Below are 25,110 nucleotides of genomic sequence, written 5' to 3' on the forward strand. Positions count from 1 at the left end.
GGGTGAAAGACTCAAATCAGATTTAAGATGGAAATAGCATGTAAATGTACTGGTGATTCTTTTTTCTTACTAGATTGAACTGTTTTTTTTTACATCTTGCCTGTCTGTTGGCAAGAAGCCTATGCCTCTGTGTGCATGATCGGGTGGTTTCTTACCTTTTTCAAATCCCTCTTCCTGATTGAATGGCTTTCCTCCATATTCATGTGTTTTTCCTACCCATGGAGCATTTCAGTCTCATCTTACTTTGATTAGATTAATGTTATGCTTTTATTTCTGATGGCAGGAACTTGCATTTTAGTGCACAAGGGACTATGGGCCAGATGTAGGAGAGCAAATACAGGTCGGTAACGGCCGATTTCGGCCGTTACCGACCGGTATTTGGTGATTGAGATGTAGGGGCCATTATTTTACAGAATCAGTAAATTTACCGATTCTGTAAAATACCGAATCGGTAATTTTACCGATTCGGTAAATCCATATGTAGGTGACACTCCTAAGAGTGCCACAGGCCCTTAACAGTCGGTATTTTACCAGCCAATCCTATTGGGTGGTAAAATACTGAATTCAGGTGTGCATGCACATCTGTGCATGCACACCTGTGCAATGTGACACACAGACATGCCCTAAGGGCATGTATGTGTGCCACATGTCACACATGCCTGAACTTGGGGTGCTAGAGGGTGTCAAAGTGACACCCCCTGCACCCTTGCAGGATTCGGTATTTACCGAATCGGTAATACAGATTCGGTATTGCCCATTGATTCCTATGGGCTTCAAGGCAATAGGAATCAATGGGCAATACCGAATCGGTATTTACCGATTCGGTAAAGTTAACGATTCGGTAATTCCAAAATAAAATTCACCTACATCTCCCTCCTTCAAATTTACCGATTCATAAATACCGAATCGGTAAAATTCGGTATTTATGAGTCGGTAAATTGAAGTTACCTACATCTATCCCATAGTTCTGTGGAAAAGTAAATTTTGCCATGTTCTGTGTCCCTACGCCTCATCCATCATGTGTTATGTGTGCATGATCAATATGCATATGTTATTCCCCATTTCTGATTGAAGACGCAATTACAGTTGTGTCCACCTCTAGTATGTTAGTTTCCAGTCCTCGTGAATACTACGAATATCAGGCCTATGTAAGTAAATGTTGCCACGTTTCTCAGTGTGCACGTTATTCAATTATAAAGTCCCCGTTTCCAGGCCTCAAAGGGCCCGGACCACAGATTCAGCTCCTGTCTCCTGAAAGCCTCGCTGAGGAGCGATACAGCCCCCACCTGTATCCTCGACCCTTCACTTACTTCCTGCCTTGCAGTGCCCGGTGCACCCCGGCTCTGCCTCTGAGTCTGCCAAAAGTATGTTATAGTTCCTGCTATCAGTTCAGTCCTCCTCCTCTGCATTCCTAAGCTACTGAACTGCATCAATAGTTTCCGTCATTGTCTAGCCTTCTCGTCTCCACGTTAGAGAAATACTGTATTTAATGGTCATTTAATATTCTTCACGCACTACATGTAGAATAATGCATGGTCCAGTCTTACAATCAGGTTAGCTTTTCCCCTCATGACTTCTAGTTTATATCAACATGTTCCCTAAACATTAGATACCAGATAGGGTTTAGGTACATGTCGCTCCGACCCTCCAGACTTTAGTCTCTGCTCCTAGCACAGAGTTCGTAGCCCCCAGCTTCTCCTAGTAACACGTCATTGCCAGTTTTCGCGCACCATTAGGTTAGAGGTCCCGGCTCCTTAGGTAGCCCCCTCCTATGTGTCCGCCCATTCATGACATATTCTGTTACGTTTTGCATCACATGTCTAAGTAAACTCCCAGTTACACCTACTTTTACTCTTATCTCTCGCGACTGCTACGCGTCACGCCTTCTACTCCACCTACTGTTACGCCTACTGCAATGTAATGCTATGTGTTTGCGCTATGTATATAAGTCAATGTTATGTTATTAAATGTTAGCGCGCTCATCCCAGACCCAGCCCCAGCAGCTGCTGGGATCCTTTTGTTCTGCTGGGCCTCTTTTCCCCTGCTGGGCCCCAGTTGTCCTGCTGGGTCACCCTATGCAGGTTGTCCTGATCCTGTCCTTATGCTGTAATAAACCTGCAGAAACTCCTACTACCTCGAATCTTGACTCTTATTTATTGAGCTATCTGTTATGCTATAAGTCTAGTCAAAAATAGGGTATTATTTATTTATTTACCACATAATGGCGCCCGAACAGGGACTTGCCCTTTCCCCACGCGTCGGTGAAGCCACGCCGACCCCCTGACCCTCTGCAGTCGTGACGGAACCATACTGGCCAGTGCAGATATTTCTGCTTCAAGTATCCCTCAGGCCCACGGAGGAGACGGAGGAGGAGGTCCAGCATCCGAACGAGACGGTGGAGGAACGCGGCGAGTCCCGACCAGAGCCCAAGCCGAGAGTCCAAGGTCCGAGGTATCCGGAGGTCCACCCGTAACTGAAGTCCGAAGTCCGAAGTTCGTCGTCGTAGTCCAGTCCCGTCCGAGGCCTTCCGTTCCGTGCTGCCCGGTGAGTACCATTGCTGGGGTAGTGTCTAGACAGGGTCAGTCTAAATTGACTCCTGGTCCGTGGGTTGGTGGTACCCAAGCCCACAAACGAAGTATTCACCTAGGTGGATACGGGTCTTGATGTGTTCCTTTATGGGACCGGTATGTTCCGTACTGTTATAGCAGTGCATCCAGTAATTCTAGTCTGTTCCGTTCTCGAGAATTCTGTTCTGTTTCTGTTTTCAGTATTTTCAGGTAGTATTCTGTTCGAACTGTTATTTATAATGTTGTTTAATGTATTTCCAATGTCGTGGTATGCCTGAATTGTTTTCCCAATTGTTATTGTTTTTCGTGTATTGTATTATGTTCCGATTCAAGTTTAGAATGCCGCTCTTTTCCAAGTTACGTCAGTTAAAAACTAGAAAGGGTCTGCTGGAAGCAGCAGTTCCTGTTCCGCCTAGGGACAGTCCAGGTCACTTTATGTATCAGAAACATGGCATAAGCGCCATATTGTATCTAGATTTATGGGTAGAGTATACCAAACAGTTAGAAGAAAAGTATAGATGGCCCGTATCGGGTACATGGGATGCCGAATGTATCATGCGAGTAGAAGAAGCATTATGGAAAAAGAAAGCCAGACAGTCACAGAAAGATGCCATCGAGTTATGGCGTAAGGAAGCGCATAGAAGAACGGAAAAGGAAGTCAGAAAGTCAGAGTTAAGTAGAGAATCCCAAGAACGAGCCCAAGAAAGAGAATTAATCGAGATAGGTGAACAAGTCAAAGCCGAACAGTCAGATAGACAGAGGCATGCCCTTATTAAGGGTATGTATCCTCTCCTTGCCGAAGGCTTGCTAAAAGCGACCCCAGAGGCACCCAGTAATTTCCCGCCGCCATTAGTTCCGACCAAGCTGCGTCACAAACCGACCGCAGCTGATATTTTTATTTCGTCCTATTTGGACGACACAGTTCCAGAATATGCAAATCCAGTTCGCGCTCCACCTGTCCCTGTAAATCAGGCACTTCCAGTTCCTCCAGACACCGGAGTACCTGTTACGGTACCCCCGGGTCAGCCTGCCATACAAGTTCAACCCACGTTACAATTACCGACCCTGCAAGCACGAAGAATGTCAGTCGACGATTCTAGTCTAGGGGCCGCAGGAGGGGGTCCTCCTCAAACCCCGCCGCCACACAAGCGTTTATCAGCACTCGAATTACATGCTCAAGCATCACAGCGTACTCCTAAAAGTAATAAGTCTGTTACAGAAATCAGACAAGCCCTTGCCGAATGTGTCTATGACGCAGTCCCAGGCGAGTATAATATGGTTTTATATTCCGTACGCGTAAGAAGGGTGACCGAGTATCTAGTCACCTTACCAAATATGAAAGAAGATCTAGACAGAATATATCGTTTCATCCGTACAGGGGATGATCCAGAAAGTATTGGCGAGATTATGTCCCAAAGGAAAGCCGAGATTCAGCTCATGATATTAAAGTTCCTGATCAATTGTCTAATAAGAGAACAAGATTACCCGTCTAAAGATCCCGCCGAAATGAGAATCCTAACAAAGTGGAGTGATAATATAGCCGAGGGTAAGCACAAGACCATTAGTGCCATGGAAAGTATGTACAAGAAAATTCGTAAAGAAATAATAAGGTTACACGAACAGCGTAAAGCAGCACAAGTAAGCGAGAAAGAAAGTATCTCTGATCCTGAAGAGGAAAACGAGAATCCCGCCAGAATAGCGTATGTAGGAAAATCCAGATTTCCAGATCGCCATTTACGTCCAGAACCTAAGTCTATTTTTCATCATCCAACACCAGAACAAAGCTCTCTAGAACAAGTATTTCAAGCTACCGATCACATTCTGAAATCACGAGTCGGTTATAGTGAATTAAGTACCATGCACAAACAAGAACTAGCCCGATCAGCAGTCCGATGGATTACTGATTCTACCACTTTTCCAGACGAAATAGTGGCACAAATGTTTCTGAAACTGCCCCCAGCCGAGCAACGACTGGTGGGTATGTATATGATCCAGCACCTCATTACTCTGTATGAGGGTCAACACTCTGATCCAGGCCCGTTACATGATATCCTGAACGAGTTACTCCAGTACAGATGGAGAGGTCTAGGTACCGATTTAATTAGTGTTATTCTAGAACAGCGCCACAAGTATAGAACGTTCCTGAACCCGCATTTTGTTCATGTCTCACCCCCAGAAAGTAAACCATTCTACATAGACAGACAGAATCCGTTACGAGAAGTCCACCCAGTCCAAGGGGCGGGTGGCGTAATGCAACGAGTATTTGTATACACTCCAATTTCAAAGATGGAACTTCTCGAAATGAAAAAATTAATTCCCTGTCATGACAAAGATCCAGCAGGGTTCCATAGAGAATTAAAAGACATGCTCCGTATGGGAGAATACACGTACCCAGATATCATTAAAATGTTAAAGGTTCTGCTACCCGCAGGGGTGTATGAAAAGTTAAAAGAAAAAGAATGGGAGGTGGGAGAGAAAAAGATCGATTGGACAGCTCTAGAAGCTGAAGACAAGGCACGAGTACCAGGTACCGGTCTTGGGGATAAATGTAAAGAATTACCAGAATTATTGATTCAAGTTTTACCCAGATTATTGACAACTAGGAAAGAAGACTGGGATGCAATCTCAGCCTGTAAACAGAAACAAGATGAAGACATTAGTGATTTTTATTCTAGATTCGAGAAATGTTTCAGTATTAATAGTGGTCTCAAGACAAGTAGTGAGTCATACCCTCATCTCTTCGTTACCAAATTAGTCGAGAATTCAAGTCCACAAATTAAAAACCGAGTTTTGAAAGTCGAAAGCACCTGGCAAGCAAATACTCCGTCCCAGATGCTCCAGATGCTTCAGTATCACCAGAATAGAATCAGAGAAGAGCAAGAACACGAAAGAAAACGTATGAAAGACACGAAAATGAAAGTGCTAGTTGCACAATCTATTCCTCAAGACAGTCAGAAGAGGGGTCCGATTCAAGCCAGTCATCCTGCAGCTCCCGTTAAAGGGAACTGCAATTATTGTAAACAGCCAGGTCATTTTATAAACGAGTGTGCAGTTCTGAAGCACAACATAGCTGCTGGTAAGACTAAAGAAAGACCACGTCCGCCGAGACAAGAACAAGTTTCACAGATTCCTCAGCCACAGAATGCACAACAGACAGTTACAGTACCGCAGCCTATTGCTGCAACACAGCACGTTACTTCACAGATGTACCAGTATGCACAGTCCGAGTATCCAGAGTACCAGTCATATTCATGAAACAGCCTAGAGAGGGAGGTAGGCTTGCCTCTCATCGAGATACCTGTAGACCAAGAAGGTCCCTATGTACACAGTCAAGTATTAGGGAAAGACAGAAAGTTTTTGATCGATACAGGGGCAAGTAGGACCACAATTAGTCACGCCGAAGTTCCAGGGGCTCCGCTCTCAGGCTCAAGAAATGTTTCCCTTGGATTTTCAGGAAAACCCATAGTTAATGAAATATCTAAGCCAGTTACTCTAGAAGTAGGTCCATTGTCCCGTACTACTGATCTGTTACTTACTAAGTCATGTCCAGAAAATCTGTTAGGTATTAAGACACTGAAAGAGTTAGGTGCAGTTATTTGCTGTTCCCCAGAGGGAATACGTCTGTTCCTACGTGACTTTAAGGGTCACTATGTATTACGAGATTTTGATTCAAGATTGTCTAATGTTCCGCAGCATTTATGGGCGCAAGGTCCAACTGATGTAGGTTACATGCAAATCACACCCTATCGTGTGACTCTCAAACCAGGTGTAGTGTTACCACGAATCAGGCAGTACAGATTGCCGCCTGAGGCTGTAGCAGCCTTATCCAAAATTATTGACGAGCTCATGGCTCAGGGAGTAGTTGTAGAAACTGACTCCAATGTATGCAATTCTCCGATCATTCCAGTCATGAAACGTACTGATCCAAATGCACCCCCAGTATATCGATTAGTGATTGATTTACGAGAGCTTAATAAATGTATTATTCCTCAGTACCCAGTTGTCCCAGACATTTCTTCCCTGTTAACAGCCATTGATCCCGAAGCCATGTTTTTCACTGTTATTGACCTCAAGAATGCATTTTTTAGTGTTCCAATTCATCCAGATAGCCAGTTTCTTTTCGGATTTTGTTTAAATGGAAGGAGCTATATGTTTACACGCGCTCCTCAAGGTTTCACAGAAAGCCCTAGTATTTACAGTCAAGCACTCAAGAGACAACTAGACAACATTCACATGCCAACTGACACTGCCCTGCTCCAGTATGTCGATGATCTACTGATCACAGCCCGTTCTGAACGTGACTGCGAGCGTGCATCACTTACAGTTCTGTATTTTCTAGCCGAGATGGGGCACAAGGTGTCACCTTCAAAGCTTCAATTCTGTGTCCAGCAAGTGGTATACTTAGGACACTTGCTGTCCAAGAGGGGTAGGCAGTTGACACCCGACCGTATCCAGTTAATAGCGAGTCTTCCCCAGCCCAGAACCCAGAAGGAGGTACGTGCCTTTATCGGCCTTACTTCTTATTGTAGACAATGGATTCCCCAGTACGCATTCCTAGCCAAGCCATTGATACAGTTAACGACACAGGAGGCAGCCGTATCGACTGTCCTCCCTTGGACATCTGAACATACACTTAGTTTCAACGAGTTAAAGAAAGCCCTATGCCAAGCTCCAGTTCTAGCTACACCGAACTACAGTAAGCCTTTTACACTTTTCGTTACAGAACGCGAAGGTACAGCATTATCTGTTCTCACACAAGATCAAGCAGGTCAATACAAGCCCTGTGCTTATTTTTCGAGCACATTAGATCCAGTCGCCCAGGCGTTGCCTGCGTGCCTCAAGTCAGTTGCAGCCACAGCACTAGCTATCAGACAAAGTGATTCCATAGTTTTAGGACATTCCCTGACAGTACAGGTCCCACATTCAGTAGAAGTTCTTTTAAACCGAACACAAACTCAGCACTTGACAATTGCACGTTTAACAGGTTATGAATTGACACTGTTCCAGCCACACATAGAAATTAGACGCTGCAACGTCCTGAATCCTGCTACACTGTTACCATCAGTTAGTTCAAATCCAGACACACATGATTGTGTGGAAGTAGTTAACATTACGACAAAGCCAAGACAAGACCTGACAGATATTCCGTTACTAGATCCTGACCTGACACTTTATGTGGATGGTTCATGTATGAGAACTAGTACAGGAGAACTAGTCGCCGCGTATGCAGTGACTACTGACACTGAAGTTATTGAAACACATCGTATTGATACCCTGTCCGCTCAAGCAGCAGAGCTAGTCGCTCTGACACAAGCCTGTATACATGCCAAGAACCTGAAGGTTAATGTTTACACAGATTCACGTTACGCATTCGGAGTTGTACACGACTTCGGAGTGCTCTGGCAGGAGAGAGGTTTTATGACTTCTCATGGAACCAAGATTCAGCATGGTCTCCTTATTCAAGCCCTGTTAGATGCCATACATTTACCGACATCTATTGCTATCATGAAGTGCAAAGCACATACGAAAGTCACTGACATTATTTCCCAAGGTAATGATCTAGCAGACCGCACAGCCAAGCTTACAGCACAGACTCCAGACATTCCAGTTAATCAGACACATACTCCAGATCCGATTACATGCATGACAGTTAAGGACCCTACTCAAGATGTCATAGATATACAGTCACATGCTACTCCCGATGAAATCAAGAAATGGTCTGTACAAGGAGGGGTCCAGACAGATCAAGGATGGTTAACGAAGGGTAGAGCCACATGGTTTCTCCCCGATTCTATGGTTCAAGTCATTATCAATACCGCACATAGTCCAGCACATTTAGGAGAAAAAGCTATGTTAGACAGTATCCAGAACATTTGGTTCAACAAGCATTTACGAGCTGCAGCCAAGCAGAAAGTCCGTACCTGTATGATATGTTGTCAGTTTAATCCAGGTAAAAGTGTCCCGGTGGAACAAGGTGGTTTCCAGCCCCCTGACCACCCTTTTGAGGTCCTCCAGATGGATTATATTCAAATGGAGCGATGTCGAGGTTTCAAGTATGTCCTTGTAGTTGTATGCGCTTTGTCCAGGTGGACAGAAGCATATCCAGTCCCAGATTACACAGCCGCGACCACTGCCAAGCAGTTGGTTCGTGAATTTTTCCCTAGATACGGACTCCCTAGAGTCGTATATTCTGATAACGGTCAGCCATTCTCATCCGAACTCATGAGACACGTTTCCCTGTTGTTAGGGTACCAGTGGAAGTTCCATTGTGTACGCCATCCAGAAGCAGCTGGACTAGTCGAAAGACATAATCAGACTCTGAAAATCCGTATAGCAAAAGTCTGTAAAGACAAGGGTGTGGACTGGTTAGTAGCTTTGCCAGTCGCTCTGTTTTATATGCGTATGGTCGCACATTCCAGATCAGGTCTGTCCCCGTATGAGGTCGTTTTCGGCCGCCCCCCTAACATGTGGGGTACTCCTAGACCCCGAAGTATTACCGATGTTTCATGTAATATGCTGACAGATTACCTAGCTTCCTTGATGTCTGCCCTCAACTCATGTCGTTCACAGGTTGCCGCCGCATTTCCAGACAATACCGAGGTGGCACCGCACGAGATCGTTCCAGGTTCCTTGGTGATGATCAGAAATTTTGACAGATCAAGTCCGCTGGAACCACGTTGGAAGGAGCCACGTCAGGTCCTCTTGACCACCCGGACTGCCGTCAAGTTGGAAGGCAGGAAGGGGTGGGTCCACCTTTCTCATGTAAAACTTTTCAAAGGATCGGAACCAGACATTGCCAAGAACATTTCCCAGGATTCGAAGGATTGCCAGAACATTGTTTTAAAGGACTGTCCCGCACCAGACTTTATTACAACCCCTCCCTTGTTAGAGAAAACTCCGCAACAGGAGTATAAGTTAAAGCTCAGGTCTAATAAGTCAGCCAGTTTGATTGTATAAGTCCTCCCCTAGGTGAAACGGTTAGACTGTTTCTGACATGTATAAAATAGACCCCCATAGTGAGAGAGTCAGTCAAAGTTCACTTCAATGCATCGTTTTTCTAAGTTTCATATTATTTCTTAGCATAATGATTTCCTGCACCAGCTATGCTTTCTATCTGTGTTTTCCAGTTCCTCATGTAAATATGTCTGCTCATGCTACAGTAGAGCACACGTTCAGTGATCTGCCTCCTCACGAATATTCATACCGCCTCGCCATGCGTAATAACACATTCATCCGTATGTTACATTATTCACACCAGACCAGCAATGCCACTGATTGTTGGGTGTGTGGTCGACTCCCCCCTTTCCAGACACCGAAGGGAGTTCTGCCACTTTTTCCTTATCCATTCTCACACAATGGTTCGTGTGGAGCATGGTCCACGTTAACGTCATCCTCAACAGATATGTCTTTTCTTAATAGTACATGTTTCCCAGACAAGCAAGGTTTCCCCCACAGAACAGGTTTAGATTTAGAAAATGAAGTATATAATTTAGGAAATTATTCGTCGAATTTCATGGTTCTGAATGTTCAGTCTGATACTACTCCAGACTCACCCGCTATTTCAGTACTACCAGTCAAAGGCGAATTATGTGTCCGTAGTTATGGTTCTGTACATATAGGTCATAGTGAATGTACTACTGTTATCAAGTATAGTGACAGTAGGAAATCTATTTTTAAAGCTTCACGTCATTCTTATTTTGTTTGTGGTCAAACTGCATATGTCCGTCTGCCCCTCGATTGGGAGGGAACCTGTTATATTGCTTTCCTACTGCCACCTGTTTTTCTAGCCCCACCTGACTATCATAGGAATTCTTTCTTAGTACACACTAGACACAAGAGAAATCTCCCGATTGTCGATTATACTGAAACCGCCGCAGAGCAATTCATTGATATAGATAAAGGTGTTTTCCCTTATTTAGGTACAGTTGTAAATAGTAAGCTAATTCGTAGGTTAACAAGAACCCTTGAAGCTGTAGTAGATGAGACTGCCTCTGCTCTAGGTAACTTAACTGAAGAGCAATCCTTTATGAGAATTGTCGTTTTACAGAATCGTCTCGTCCTTGACGTCATACTGGCCGATAGGGGCGGGGCCTGTAGAATTCTCGGATCTAGTTGTTGCATTTTCATTCCAAATAACGCGCCGTCTGTTTATTCAGCTATAACCAGACTCCATAAAATTGCCCATCTGTTACATCAAGATCCAGGCACCTGGACATGGTCCGGTTGGTTCTGGAATATAATTTCCGCATGGGGATGGAAAGTCCTGTCCTTCCTAGGTATTGCAGTAGCGATTATATTCAGCTGCTGCCTCTGTATACAATGTGGCCCTGCGATTTGCAGCATGTGTGCTACCTCTTGTATTCCCCGTCCCAAACCCTGTTCTAAATCCCGTTCCAAGACAATTCGAGACGAGCAAATGGTACTGTATGAAATGATAGATGGTATCATGAATATTGATGTTTCCTGATGGAAACGTAGTGACAAGGAGGGAATGTGGAAAAGTAAATTTTGCCATGTTCTGTGTCCCTACGCCTCATCCATCATGTGTTATGTGTGCATGATCAATATGCATATGTTATTCCCCATTTCTGATTGAAGACGCAATTACAGTTGTGTCCACCTCTAGTATGTTAGTTTCCAGTCCTCGTGAATACTACGAATATCAGGCCTATGTAAGTAAATGTTGCCACGTTTCTCAGTGTGCACGTTATTCAATTATAAAGTCCCCGTTTCCAGGCCTCAAAGGGCCCGGACCACAGATTCAGCTCCTGTCTCCTGAAAGCCTCGCTGAGGAGCGATACAGCCCCCACCTGTATCCTCGACCCTTCACTTACTTCCTGCCTTGCAGTGCCCGGTGCACCCCGGCTCTGCCTCTGAGTCTGCCAAAAGTATGTTATAGTTCCTGCTATCAGTTCAGTCCTCCTCCTCTGCATTCCTAAGCTACTGAACTGCATCAATAGTTTCCGTCATTGTCTAGCCTTCTCGTCTCCACGTTAGAGAAATACTGTATTTAATGGTCATTTAATATTCTTCACGCACTACATGTAGAATAATGCATGGTCCAGTCTTAGAATCAGGTTAGCTTTTCCCCTCATGACTTCTAGTTTATATCAACATGTTCCCTAAACATTAGATACCAGATAGGGTTTAGGTACATGTCGCTCCGACCCTCCAGACTTTAGTCTCTGCTCCTAGCACAGAGTTCGTAGCCCCCAGCTTCTCCTAGTAACACGTCATTGCCAGTTTTCGCGCACCATTAGGTTAGAGGTCCCGGCTCCTTAGGTAGCCCCCTCCTATGTGTCCGCCCATTCATGACATATTCTGTTACGTTTTGCATCACATGTCTAAGTAAACTCCCAGTTACACCTACTTTTACTCTTATCTCTCGCGACTGCTACGCGTCACGCCTTCTACTCCACCTACTGTTACGCCTACTGCAATGTAATGCTATGTGTTTGCGCTATGTATATAAGTCAATGTTATGTTATTAAATGTTAGCGCGCTCATCCCAGACCCAGCCCCAGCAGCTGCTGGGATCCTTTTGTTCTGCTGGGCCTCTTTTCCCCTGCTGGGCCCCAGTTGTCCTGCTGGGTCACCCTATGCAGGTTGTCCTGATCCTGTCCTTATGCTGTAATAAACCTGCAGAAACTCCTACTACCTCGAATCTTGACTCTTATTTATTGAGCTATCTGTTATGCTATAAGTCTAGTCAAAAATAGGGTATTATTTATTTATTTACCACAGTTCTCTCGCTATTTGTATTTACTCTGCCTACATTCCTATCCCACCCCTCTGTCTTTACTTAAAAGTCACCCAACTACCCTCTTGTCCCCACATTCTCCAGTGCTGTGGCCTTCACTTGTATGTAATACAGCTTTGGCTGACCATTTGTGAATGGTTTTAAAACCATTATAATGTGGTCATCTGTGCACATGCATATGTGTATGCACCACAGCCATCTGCAATGATGTTCTAAAAGCTTAATGAAAAACCAAAACAACATGACAGTCTTGCATGCGTGTACATGCACAGCAGCCATCTTGTAATGGTTTTCATGACACTTAAGAAATACCTATTGGAGAAGGTTGCTGTATGTACATGCTTACTGGCCATCAGGGAAACAAAACAACATTGCCAATAGGTAGATGTTCAGTGTCTAAGGCAAGACCTATTGGCTTTGCCAATGTTATTTATGTAGGACAGGAGTACTAATTTATTTTGGAATACAGAAATCTTATTATCCATCTAAAGATCATCTTTACATCACATGCAGGACAAATCTGCATCCCTATGAGTGCATGTTCTGAAAGAGCGACTGTAAATATGTGAATGTTATTTGACACATGTATGTGTCTGATAATGTATTTTATTATTTGTTGGCAGTGTGCTTTGTATTTTGTCTTTGATTTCCTATCTGACTTTTACTTGCATTTTTTGACGAAGTTTAATTTTCCAATGAACAGGTTTACCAAGGATGCAAGTAATCAGAAGCTACACTGGAGTCCCACAGCCTCCTTCTCTAGATGGGCCTCCACTTAACATCCAGACGGGAGACACAGTAGAAGTAATCAGAGCTGATGCACACAGTTTATTTTGGCAGGTATGAAGGGGACTGCAGCCTTAAAGATGGTACCACATTTTTAACAAACAGAACGTTATGCAATGTCAAGCCTGGTTTTTAACCATTCTAGGGCAAAGAACGAGCAGCTCTTTGTAATGATAGGTTTTAGCCACATTTCCATTTATGACATCTTTACAAGTGTAATGTATTGCACAATTGTTCATGCACAATTTAATGCTGGTTAGTAGAATAGTATTTTAATAACAGACAATGTTGTACATGTTATTTTATTCCATGTCATGTCATGTTATACTGTGGTTTTGTATATTAGTCGAATTTTGCAATAACGGTTCTTACAGGACAACGGGTTTGAAATGGCTGAAGTAGTGGCATATGGAAACATAGATGTATCACAATGAAATTACTTATTAGGCGAGTGCCTGAGAGCTTGGAAATCCAGTCTAAAAAAAACAACTCAACATGTTTTGATACACTCTTTTGGATTAACTGAAAGTTATTTGGAAAACTTGTTCAATATACAATATAAGGAGTGGAAGTCACACATACACTTCAGATGAAGGGATGGATTCATTAACACTATGGGCAGGAGCAAAATTGCCCAAAGTGTTGATTTTTTATTTACTTTCAAAGTTGCTTAAAAGTAACACAAGGAAGTGTCTCATGGGTGGTACATGTGCGTCCCTTATGCAACTGTCCATGGTTTTTCATACAAAGCCTTACCTGGTAACAATTGTGGCCAGGGCTTTGTGCTAAAAACGAACACCTCTTTGATTCAGGCGCAAAGAAGAAGAAAAGTTTTTTCTACCTTTGTATGTGAAGCTCTTTGTGGTTTTCAATTACTGGGCCCATAAAGTTGTTATACTAACTTAGAGCCTGATTATGATGGCGGACGGACTTCTGTCCATCTGCCATCATCCCAGGAGGGGGACCACCTGCCTATAAGGTGGCGGCCCCACATGTGAAATTACAATGCAGCCACCACCACGGCGGCCGCAAAAGGCATTTTTTCCATTGCGACGAGTGCTCCTGGCTGCAGCACCCACTGCAATGGAAAAAAGGCACGTTTTGCTTTCCCCTGCACTACATGACAGGCACCGCATGTGATGCCTGCCACATGGTGCAGGGAAATGTAAGCGGGCACCATAGGTGCCCCCTAAGTGCAAAAACAATCTGCTCCTGCACAAGGGGGGCCCACAACGAGCCCCCAAAGGCCACCCCCACCAGCCTTTCCATGGCGGATGAACTGCCATTGAAAGGCTCGTGGGGAGCCAGCATCGTAATCTGACCGGGGGCGCCTGCTAGGTACCGCTGGCATGCATTACATGCTGAGAGCCTCCGCAGCACCAGCGGGCTCAAGGATCCCATTGGATACATGGCGGTCGGTGTTTCTGACTTTCATAGTCCTGCTCACCATCATAATATGGTGGGAAAAATGGCCTCACGATGGCAGTGAACCCACTACTGACAGTCTGTCGGTGGTGAGTTCACCGCTATCGTAATGACAATCCTTAGTCACTTCACTCAGATTCAGTACTTCAACCACAGAGGCATTGATCATCTGATGCACCTCCTTTCATCGCAGTGTGGGGTGAGAAATCAGGGTGTCAAACTGTTGGCCACCCAATGAGGACCAATAATTGGTAGCCAGCTCACAAATTAGAGATCAGATTCAAAGACACTACTCTCAGAACCATGATATAGAAATAGAGTATTGCAATTGGAAGACCGAACCTTCTAAAGAAGTTTCATCTAACAATAATTATACAAACCAGAAGCTCTGTTGTGGCTACACAGTGCAAGAGCAGAAGAAACTGATATTCTGAAAATAATGTATGACTCTTCCTATCATGCATTAGAAATCAGAGCACAGATTCTGCAGATACAACATTAAGACACAATAGCAGACATGAGTCATACAGCTCGTAGTATAAAACCACACATTTCATCAAAGTGAAACTATTGCTAAATAAAAGAATCCCTCAAAAGGATGGTTAAGGTTGGATATCCCTTCCACCAACAAAGGCAGGAGGATGGTTCAAAAGAGTTCTCTTAGCATGAGCAAAGGGATCAAGTTAGAGACCACTGGGGAAAGGTCTTTGGGCATGGGCAAGGGGAATGGAGCAATAATCGGAAAAGTTCAGATTTGGACTATCACCAGAAAGCTCCAAATCATCCAATAGGCAGGTTCATCAGCAAAAGGAAAAAGTTAAGGGCATGGAAAGGTAATCAGGCAGGCATTCAAGAAGGATTCCAATCAATCTACTAAAAAGAAAAAGCTGCCTCCTCCATGGGAAGTTACTTTTTATACTCCAGATCATCCATTTGTGACATCAGTTGTCACCAAATAATGGTCTGAATGTCATGTGACCATTCTTCATTTCATCAGGTACAAGATTGATACTCCAACATATTTTCTCATGTTGTTTATGAGAAACGACTGTCCATTCCGTCCTCACAGGTTAGTTGACAGAGAGCATATTTTTTGTTGTTGCTCTTTGCAGATTAAGTCTAGAGGTCAAGTTCCCACCAAATTACCCTAATTGAAGTTCTGGAAAAGTGTCTTGTTGTTTAAAGAATGTTGCACAAACAGAACAGATAAGGCAATATTTGAGGAAACGTAAGAAAAGTTCATTACACCAGGGTATAAAATAATGCAGCCTAAGATAAAAGGCAATTCAATCCATTTTCAAGTTAGGATTTCTTTTCTTTAAATTTTATTTTCATTGATTTCAGACATGATACAGTAGGATGATTTAATAAGGAAGACTATACAAAAAGGATGCTAAATAAACAAAGGAAAAACACAACCTTCTGGCATTATTATTTCATTGTCATTCGCTATGAGCATAAGTATGATACAACCTATTGCAGTCTATTCCTTTATCCGACCCCTTGTCTATTTCGTTCTACCATCCAAATAATAAGCGGTTTCCAAACTTTCATACCTTTCTTCAAAGTTTTTAGCCCTTTACATTTATACAAAGCAATTTCCTGTTTCCCAATAAATATTAATCGGTTTAGCCATTGCTAGTATGTTGGTGGTTTGGAATTCTTCCATACCGTGGCAATCAGGAGACGTGCTATTGATAAACTTAAAAACACAAAATCCCTTTGTGAAACATCGAGTTGCAGCCTTGCATCATAGCCTAATAACATTAACGTAGAGGAGATCTTAACATTTCTCCCCAATGTCTGTGTCATAAACAGCTCAATCCCCGTTTTTAAGTTATCTAATTTTACACAGGAATAAAGCATATGTATCATGTCATCTGGCCCATTTTGACATCTAGGGCAGCGATTTGATTCTCTTTTCCCCCATTTGAAGAGCTTCGATGGTGTATAGTATAAGCTGTACACCGTTTTTTATTGTTGAGCCTTTAAGTTAGATGACATGAAAACATGTTTACCGATCTCCAACACCTTATCTATATCAACCTCACCATCACTTAATTTGCTTGTCCAGTTTGCTTCTGTTCTTTCCACATCATTGGGCACAAGTGTATGTAGCTCCTGATACATTCTTTTATACTATTTAAGGTAATCAGGCAGGCATTCAAGAAGGATTCCAAATATTCTGCTAAAAAGAAAAAGATGCCTCCTCCATGGGAAGTTACTTGTTTATACTCCAGATCATCCATTTGTGACATCAGTTGTCACCATATAATGGTCTGAATGTCATGTGACCATTCTTCAGTTCATCAGGTACAAGATTGATACTCCAACATATTTTCCCATGTTGTTTATGAGAAACGACTGTTCATTCCGTCCTCACAGGTTAGTTGACAAAGAGCATATTTTTTGTTGTTGCTCTTTGCAGATTAAGTCTAGAGGTCAATTTCCCACCAATGTACACTCATTGAAGTACTGGAAAAGAGTCTTGTTGTTTAGAGAATGTTGCACAAACAGAACAGATAAGGCAATATTTGAGGAAATGTAACAAAAGTTCATTACACCAGGGTATAAAATAACGCAGCCTAAGATAAAAGGCAATTCAATCCATTTTCAAGTTAGCTTTTCTTATTTAGTAAACAAAACTCATAATTAAGTTCAAGCATAACAAAATAAACCAAGCATATAATATATGGAAATACGTGCAACGTTGTAAGCGATTATTAAATAAAAATGTTCAACTCTAATTATGGGCTACAAATTTTTTTTTTAAAGTACCTCCTTGCAAATAAAAACATTTTAAGAAATCTATGACCCTAATAATGACAAGCACTTATACTGAAAGTTTCAGTCCTATACAATAAAGCATTTTTATTCGCACCAGTGTATCATTTGCTGTGATGCATTGAGGCGAAAAGCCGGGGGAGTAAAGTCGGAACGTGTGTGTGAGTGAAAAGGCTGACTGCCAAGTGATCTGCACGATTTTAACTGCATTTTACCTGTATTGTATTGAATTTGATACCTTGTTGCACTAGGTTGGAGCACCGGCATTTTATCAGAAATTTTAAAAAGACTGTTATTTTGCACTTACGCTATAGGAAGTGACCTACCACCATATAAATACCCAAGACAGCGGGAGGTGCCGGTCAGTGCCACAGTTGCACACAATTTCCCCGACCCTCCGTGCAGCCGAGTAGGGGCTGACACGGAAGGAGGAAAAGGGACACGCCATCTTGGAGGGAGGGGAAGGTCTGCGGACTAGTTGTCGCAGCCTCCCGCCCTCCCAGAGATTTTAAAAGACCAGGAAACAGCGCGCTCGTTCTGGAACTCCCTTGAGGCGAAAAGCCGGGGGAGTAAAGTCGGAACATGTGTGTGAGTGAAAAGGCTGACTGCCAAGTGATCTGCACGATTTTAACTGCATTTTACCTGTATTGTATTGAATTTGATACCTTGTTGCACTAGGTTGGAGCGCCGGCATTTTATCAGAAATTTAAAAAAGACTGTTATTTTGCACTTAGGCTATAGGAAGTGACCTACCACCATATAAATACCCAAGACAGCGGGAGGTGCCGGTCAGTGCCACAGTTGCACACAATTTCCCCGACCCTCCGTGCAGCCGAGTAGGCGCTGACACGGAAGGAGGAAAAGGGACACGCCATCTTGGAGGGAGGGGAAGGTCTGCAGACTAGTTGTCGCAGCCTCCCGCCCTCCTCTCGCCCGTATAAAATGGCCATAGGGCCCCGTTCGCGCAGCGGGCGGGCGCAGCGGGCGCGCCAAAGGCGAGCCCGTCTGCGCCCGTCCGCGCCGGGCCCGCGCCTAGCGCCACCCCCCCTGGCCGAACGCCCCCAGATACCTTAGAGAGGGTCAAATACGATAGAGCGGAACTTATGAAGCTCGGGGGGGAGGATAAGAAGATAGGCTGTTGTAGGATGGCCCTAGATAAAGACTTGCTTGCCGGTCAGTTTTGCTGCACTGCTTGCAAAGCTAACTTTCCAACGATTATCGGGGGAAGAACTAAAGCCTTCGCTCGCCCCACCAGGTTGGAAGATAGTCAAAGAGATAAGACTATTAACTGCCTTCTTATTAATGCTAGGTCACTAGTTAAACATAGTACTGAATGTGCCGAGCTGATTATGGACCATAAGGCACATATTGCCTTCATTACCGAGACATGGACGGATGTAGCATCCGACCCGGATTTGGTTAAGGCGACTCCACCAAATTACCGACATTATGTGCTAGACAGGCCCGTCAAAAAAGGAGGGGGCCTGGCCATCATTTATGAGGCATCTCTGCAAGGAGTGTTCTTCCCAGTGACCTCGGTGATGTGTGAAGCCCTGGGGTTTAAACTAGCACTTTCTAATCACCAATCCTTTAAGGGGTGCCTGGTATATAGACCCCCAGGGACGAGGTCCACCTTTATAGAAGCAGTGGGCAGCATCTTAGAAGAAGCCCTTTGCACCAACTCATTCACTGTGTTGGGTGATTTTAATTTTCATTTGGACATTAGTTTGGATGCCGACACCATGGCTCTAGTGGAGGCAATGTCGGCAGTAGGCCTGACTCAGGTGGTCTATGGGACAACGCATCAGGCTGGCCATACACTAGATGGCATTTTTTCATCCAACCCCGACTTAAAGTTCTCCAGGGTTGAACCAATGTCCTGGACAGACCATGCAGTGGTTCTATTTACTATTAAATGCCCCTCGGTTAAGAAGATCTCGAGGGGAGGGCATTTAGCAAAAATGTGCAGGGCATGGAAAAATGTGGATGCCACTAACCTGGAGGCGGTGCTAACAGCCTCTAGACCTGTTATGAATACAGATGTGAATGAAGCTACCTCTGAGTACACGGAATGGCTCGAGAGGGCCTGTCATAGGTTAGCTCCACAGAAGCTCTGCCGGCCCACTAGGCAGGTTCCCTCAGCCCCCTGGTACTCAGCTGAGCTGAGAATAGCCAAAGCATTATGCAAAAGGTTAGAAAGGGCCTGGCGAGTTAATTACCATGAATCAGACAAAGAAACACTAAAAATCAGCCTAAAGGCATATAAAGAAAGCATTAGAAAGGCCAAGACCGCCTACTATACAGACCGCATTGAGAAGGCGAAGAACTCAGCCAAAGAATTATTCGATACAGTGGTGAGTTTATCATCTCCCAAACCGGTGAAAGAGCAGGCCAATCTCGAACTGTGTGAATCTCTGGCTGATTTCTTTCGGACCAAGGTTCAAGCAATATTCACCTCGCTTGAACATCAGGTGGCCCTTAGTTTAGAGGAAGGGTTCCTTGGGACACCCGCTGCTGATCTTAGGGAGGATAAATTTCTGAGCTTCACGCCAGCAACTTCAGGAGATGTTCTAAAACTCCTAATGGCAACTAAATCTGGGTCCCCTCATGATCCATGCCCCACGTCGATTGCCAAACTGGCTGCTGCCCCTATTTCGGACCATCTGGCCAATATATTTAATTTAATGTTCGAGAAAGGCGATTTTCCGAGAACGTGGAAACAGGCATCTATTCGTCCATTAATTAAGAAACCATCGCTTGACACTACAGACCCCAATAACTATAGGCCAATCGCTAGACTACCTCTGCCGGCAAAACTAATTGAAAAAATCATGAACCACCAGCTCTGTGCCTTTCTGCGGAATTCGAGGGGTCTAGATCCGGCCCAACACGGGTTCAGGGACGGGCACAGTACCGAGACCGCCTTGATTAAGTCCACTGAGGAGGTCCGAAAGGTGCTCGATGAGGGAGGCCAAGCAGTGCTGATCCTATTGGATCTGTCTGCGGCCTTCGATACGGTTCACCATGCTATGCTGGTGAACCGATTGGAGGCTTGCGGGATTCAGGGGCAAGCACTTAACATCTTGAAGGCCTTCCTGAAAGATCGGACACAAGTGGTGGCCATGGGAGATTTCGAATCAAGATCTTTCGAACTCCCTGGGGGGGTCCCTCAGGGATCCTCCCTTAGCCCCACGTTGTTCAATATCTATGTATCCTCTCTTGCCCCAGTGATTCGTGCCTTCGGATTTGAGTTAACCTCTTACGCGGACGACACTCAGATCGTGGTTTCAGTGTTGCCGGGAAAAGAGCTGGGGGTAGCAGCGAGATTCCAGGATTGTATGTCCGCTGTAAGTTTATGGATGGCAAAAAGCTGTTTGAAATTAAACTCCTCCAAGACCGAGGTGCTCACCTTTGGCTCTAACATAAACCTTTGGAGTTCTAATTGGTGGCCTACGGATATGGGCCCGCCACCATCCCCAGTCCAAAAGGTTAAGAATCTGGGAGTTATCATAGATAATCAGTTGACCTTTAAACCCCAGGTAAAGGCGTTAACTTCCTCCATACACTGGATACTGAAAACCATCAGGAAGGTTCTTCCCTTTCTGCCAGAGGGAAGTAGGAGAACAGTGGTGACGGCGCTAGTTCTCTCGCGCCTGGACTACTGCAACAGCCTCTACTTAGAGGCTCAACAGGGGGTGCTTAACAAACTTCAGGTCCTACAGAATGCAGCTGCCCGCCTGATCGGGGGCCTGTCCAAGTTCTCATCAGTCACTAAGGAACTGGAAAGGCTGCACTGGCTCCCGATAAGGAAGAGGATTCTATTCAAGTCCCTCTGCATTGTTTTTAAGGCACTGCACGGGGTGGGACCGGCGTTTCTCCAGAAGCTTTTCCAGTGGTACAGACCAGGGAGACAACTGAGGTCTGCCACAATGGGACTGATTAAAACATCACGAATCAGGAAAGTACGCTGGGGAGGCAGGAGCTTTGTGGGAGGCGCAGCGAAAGCTTGGAATTCCCTCCCTCTGTCCCTTAAATCAAACACCAACCTGCTGGCCTTCAGAAAAAATCTTAAAACCTGGCTTTTTTCCCTCTAAACACTAACGTCTGAACCTTTAGGGAGTACCACTTCAGCGCCAGGACACCGACTGGTAATTGTGCGCTTTATAAGTGTTATAATAAATAAATAAATAAATACAATGAAAGCAGTAGAGATGCTAAGTTTCATCATTACGTTTTTCATATCGACTTTGTAAAAATATTGGATAATCACTTATTAGACATGTGAGAATATTTATTTATGACTCCTACTATTTGTACATTTCCAAGTGCACTTTACAGTGCTGTTACTTCAACTATTCTCAGTTTCAATGTTGTTTTGATGTTATAAACAGTTTTTGTGTTGTGGAAACAATAATCAGCGTTTACCCTGAAACAAACCTCCTCTCTTATGGCGAATCAGCTTTCACACTTTATTCTTATCAGTCATAATACATTACAATTTTGTTGCCTGAGGTTTTTTTTTTCGGACTCTTCCAGAATTTTCATTTCATCAAAGTATTTATATTGTCCGCCTATTAATTCAGGAACAGATCTTGTTCCATTCACTCGCTGTATATTATTTTTATATCTATAGAGCTTGATAAATAATATCATCAGCATTATGCATTAAGAGATTGCCACTAATAGTCTCAAGATAGAAATCACTAGTAAATTATCTAAGTTACCCAACCAGTTACTAACAGTTGACAATTCCTTTCCAATCATTTCCAAGGCACCCTCAGATGTTAACCCTTTCAAGTCCTTGTTTAAGCCAGTAATGTTCTTAATGTCGTTTTCGAAATCGCTGATCTTGTCCGGTATGTAGGTGCAACATTGTTGGACTTTTAACAACCCACAGACTCCGCCCTGCCTTGCGAGAAGGATGTCAAGGGCAAGTCGATTTTGCATCACCATCAATCGTATTAAAATCGTATCAATATCTATAATGGAAAATCTTTCAACTCTACTGGTGGCTAATTTATTTATTTATGTTTTTATTTAAGAAGTTTTCTATAGCGCTGGACAGAACCAAAGGTATCGGAGCGCTTTACAGCAGGAGGGAGAGAAATCAAATACAGGATATAGAATAAAATAAGAGTATTAATAAGTGTTCAAAAGTTACAATTATGCTGTGTGTCCGAGGTGCGTCATTGAGGTAGAGAGGCCTAGGGGTCAGAGGTGTGCCATTGAGGTAAAGAGATCTAGAGGTAATCTCGGTGCATAGACAAAGTTTTAGGCTGAGATTTTCTCCGAGCGGCGATGAACCAAGGCGATGGGTTGGGGAGAGGGGATGATTTAGGCAGTGGGTGCGCAGTGTTAGGTGACTGCCGGGTGGAGGCTTGTGAGTAACGGATTTCAGTTCAGGAAGGCACGGTTGAGGTAAAGGAATTTTAGGAGGCTTTTGAATTTTGGAAAGGAGGGGGTAGTTCTGATGTCAAAAGGGATGGAGTTCCAGATTTTGGGAGCGTTTCCTGCAAAGGAGCAGGCTGCAGTTTTTTGTTTGCGCATTTTTAGGGGATGAGTAGGAGGGAGTTAGAACTCCTGAGGCTTCTAGAATGGCCGGCTTTCTTAAGTTTAGAAGCTAGGTATTCCGGTTTCCCTGTGTGCAGGGCTTTGTGTGTGAAGCAGGCAGTTCCACTGGGAGCCATTTTAGTTCTCTGTGTGCGGGAGATATGTGGTCATATTTTCTGACTCCGGTGACCATTCTGGCAGCTGCGTTGAGGGTAGTTTTGAGTGGCGCTAGGTGGGAGAGAGCTGTACCGGAGAGGACTGCATTCCCATAGTCCAGTCTAGATAACACCAGTGATTGGGTGGCTTGTTTGAGGTCCATGGGTGGAATGTGGGGTTTGATTTTATTGAGAAGCTCCAGATTGAGGAAGGCGCTCTTAGCGGAGTTCTTGATGTGGTTGGTCATGGTTAGTTTGTGGTCAAGGGTGATTCCAAATGATTTTACCGAGTTTGCCAAGGTGAGATTCCCGTTGAGAGTATTGATTGCTTTCAGCCATTCAACGATTTGCGGGTTTTCTTCCTTGTTGGAGATGAGGAGGATTTTGTTTTTTCCCTGATTGAGTTTAAGGTGGTTTGCTGATAGCCATTCTTGGACTTCTCTGAGAGTATTGTTGAGTCTTAGAATGTCATTAAAAGAGGAGGATTCCAAGTAGATATGGGTGTCATCTGCATATAGATGGAAGGGGATGTTGGCTTTTTTCAGAATGGTGGTGAGGGGTTCCATATATATGTTGAACAATTGAGATGAGAGAACGGATCCTTGGGGGACACCTCTGTTAACGTGGAGAAGGTCGGACGTAAAGGATTTGATTTTTACCCTTCGGGAGCGATTTTGAAAAAAGGAGGAGAACCATTGAAGGACCACCTCGTCTGCACCTACACGGTCTTTGAGAGCCTTGATGAGATGAGAAGACTGTGATCTACCGTGTCAAAGGCTGCTGACAGGTCTAGGAGAATGAGTAGGCAGCAATGCTCTGAGTCAAGGGAGTTGAGGATGTCATCCACGATGTTGAGGATTGCAGTTTCGGTGCTACAGCCTTTTCTAAAGCCTGATTGGTGTTGGTCTAGCAGATTAATATTGTCAATATGATTTTTCAGTTGACGGAGAACGCATTTTTTGAGGATTTTGGCTAGGGAGGGAAGATTAGAGACAGGTCTGAAATTATTCAGGTCGTTAGTGTCTAGGCCTGGTTTCTTCAGAAGTGGTGAGACTTGGCCGACTTTGAGCCAATGTGGTATGATGCCAGTTTTTAGGGAGCTGTTTATGATTTCGCACCAAAGTGGTGCACGGGAGAGTTTCAGCTTTTTGGCCATTTGGCCATTTGGGAGGGTATAGGGTTGAGTATGTGGGATGATGGCTTGGAGGAGGAGATTAAATTGAGAATCTCAGCTTCAGGGATGAGGTTGAGGGATCTCCAGGTTTTTGTGGGTTGCCCTATAGAGGTAGTTTCAATTGCTGGGGTAAATTTTTTGTTGGCAGGATGGAGGTTGATGTCAAGTGATAGTTCGATCTAGGTGATTTTTTCGTTAAAGGAGTTAGCAATGCTGTCACATAAGTATTTAGAGGGCTGGACATGGGTAGTAGATGGCTTGGACGTTTGTTTTTTGATGATGTTAAAGAGTTCTTTTGGTTTATTTTTAGCCTTGTGCAGCGCATTACAGAAAAAGTTGATATGCTCTTTGTACTTTCTTCTTGCTGTTTTGCGTCCTTCGCAACGGCTGGTGGAGGGATTCTTTCTCCAGAGACGTTCTGTGCCTCCTTTCCTCGTTGATGTCCTTGTTGAACCAGGATCTGGAGGCGATGTTCCTGGGTTTTTTCAGTTTCATTGGAGCTAGTTGGTCTAAGATGGAGGACATGGTTATGTTGTAGTGGGATGTGAGTTCTGTGGTTGAGAGGCCGTCTGGGGAGATGGGCAGGAGGGTGCTTATTTTTTCTTCTAAGTAAGATGTGTTGATCTGCATTAGGTTTCTAGACCATGTAGAGCGGTCTTTGATGGGAGGTTGACACATGATCGGTTGCGAGATGTGGAATAGCATTAGGTGGTGGTCTGACCAGTCGACTGGAAGGATGTGGTCTATAGTAATTGCATTGAGTTGGGTGATGATGGCATCCAGGATTGCCCCTTTGTTATGAGTTTCTTTTGAGCAGTGCTGGATAAGGTTGTTGGAATGTAATTGCTCGTTCAGGTTTTGTACTGGAGCGCTGTTTTTATCATTCCAGTGAAGGTTGAGGTCATCTAG

General features: G+C 44.1%; 1 protein-coding gene across 1 annotated transcript in view; it reads left to right on the forward strand.

The window, feature by feature from the left end:
* Window positions 1-25,110, forward strand: part of VAV3 (vav guanine nucleotide exchange factor 3) — a 1,314,294-nt gene that overhangs the window by 1,023,124 nt on the left and 266,060 nt on the right. The window contains exon 20 of the mRNA XM_078668453.1: window positions 13,031-13,167. Coding sequence (XP_078524579.1) covers window positions 13,031-13,167 — 137 coding nt within the window. The remainder of the gene's footprint in view (window positions 1-13,030; window positions 13,168-25,110) is intronic.

Source organism: Lissotriton helveticus, chromosome 1_2, assembly GCF_964261635.1.
Source record: "Lissotriton helveticus chromosome 1_2, aLisHel1.1, whole genome shotgun sequence".
In the NCBI taxonomy this organism is placed as follows: domain Eukaryota; kingdom Metazoa; phylum Chordata; class Amphibia; order Caudata; family Salamandridae; genus Lissotriton; species Lissotriton helveticus.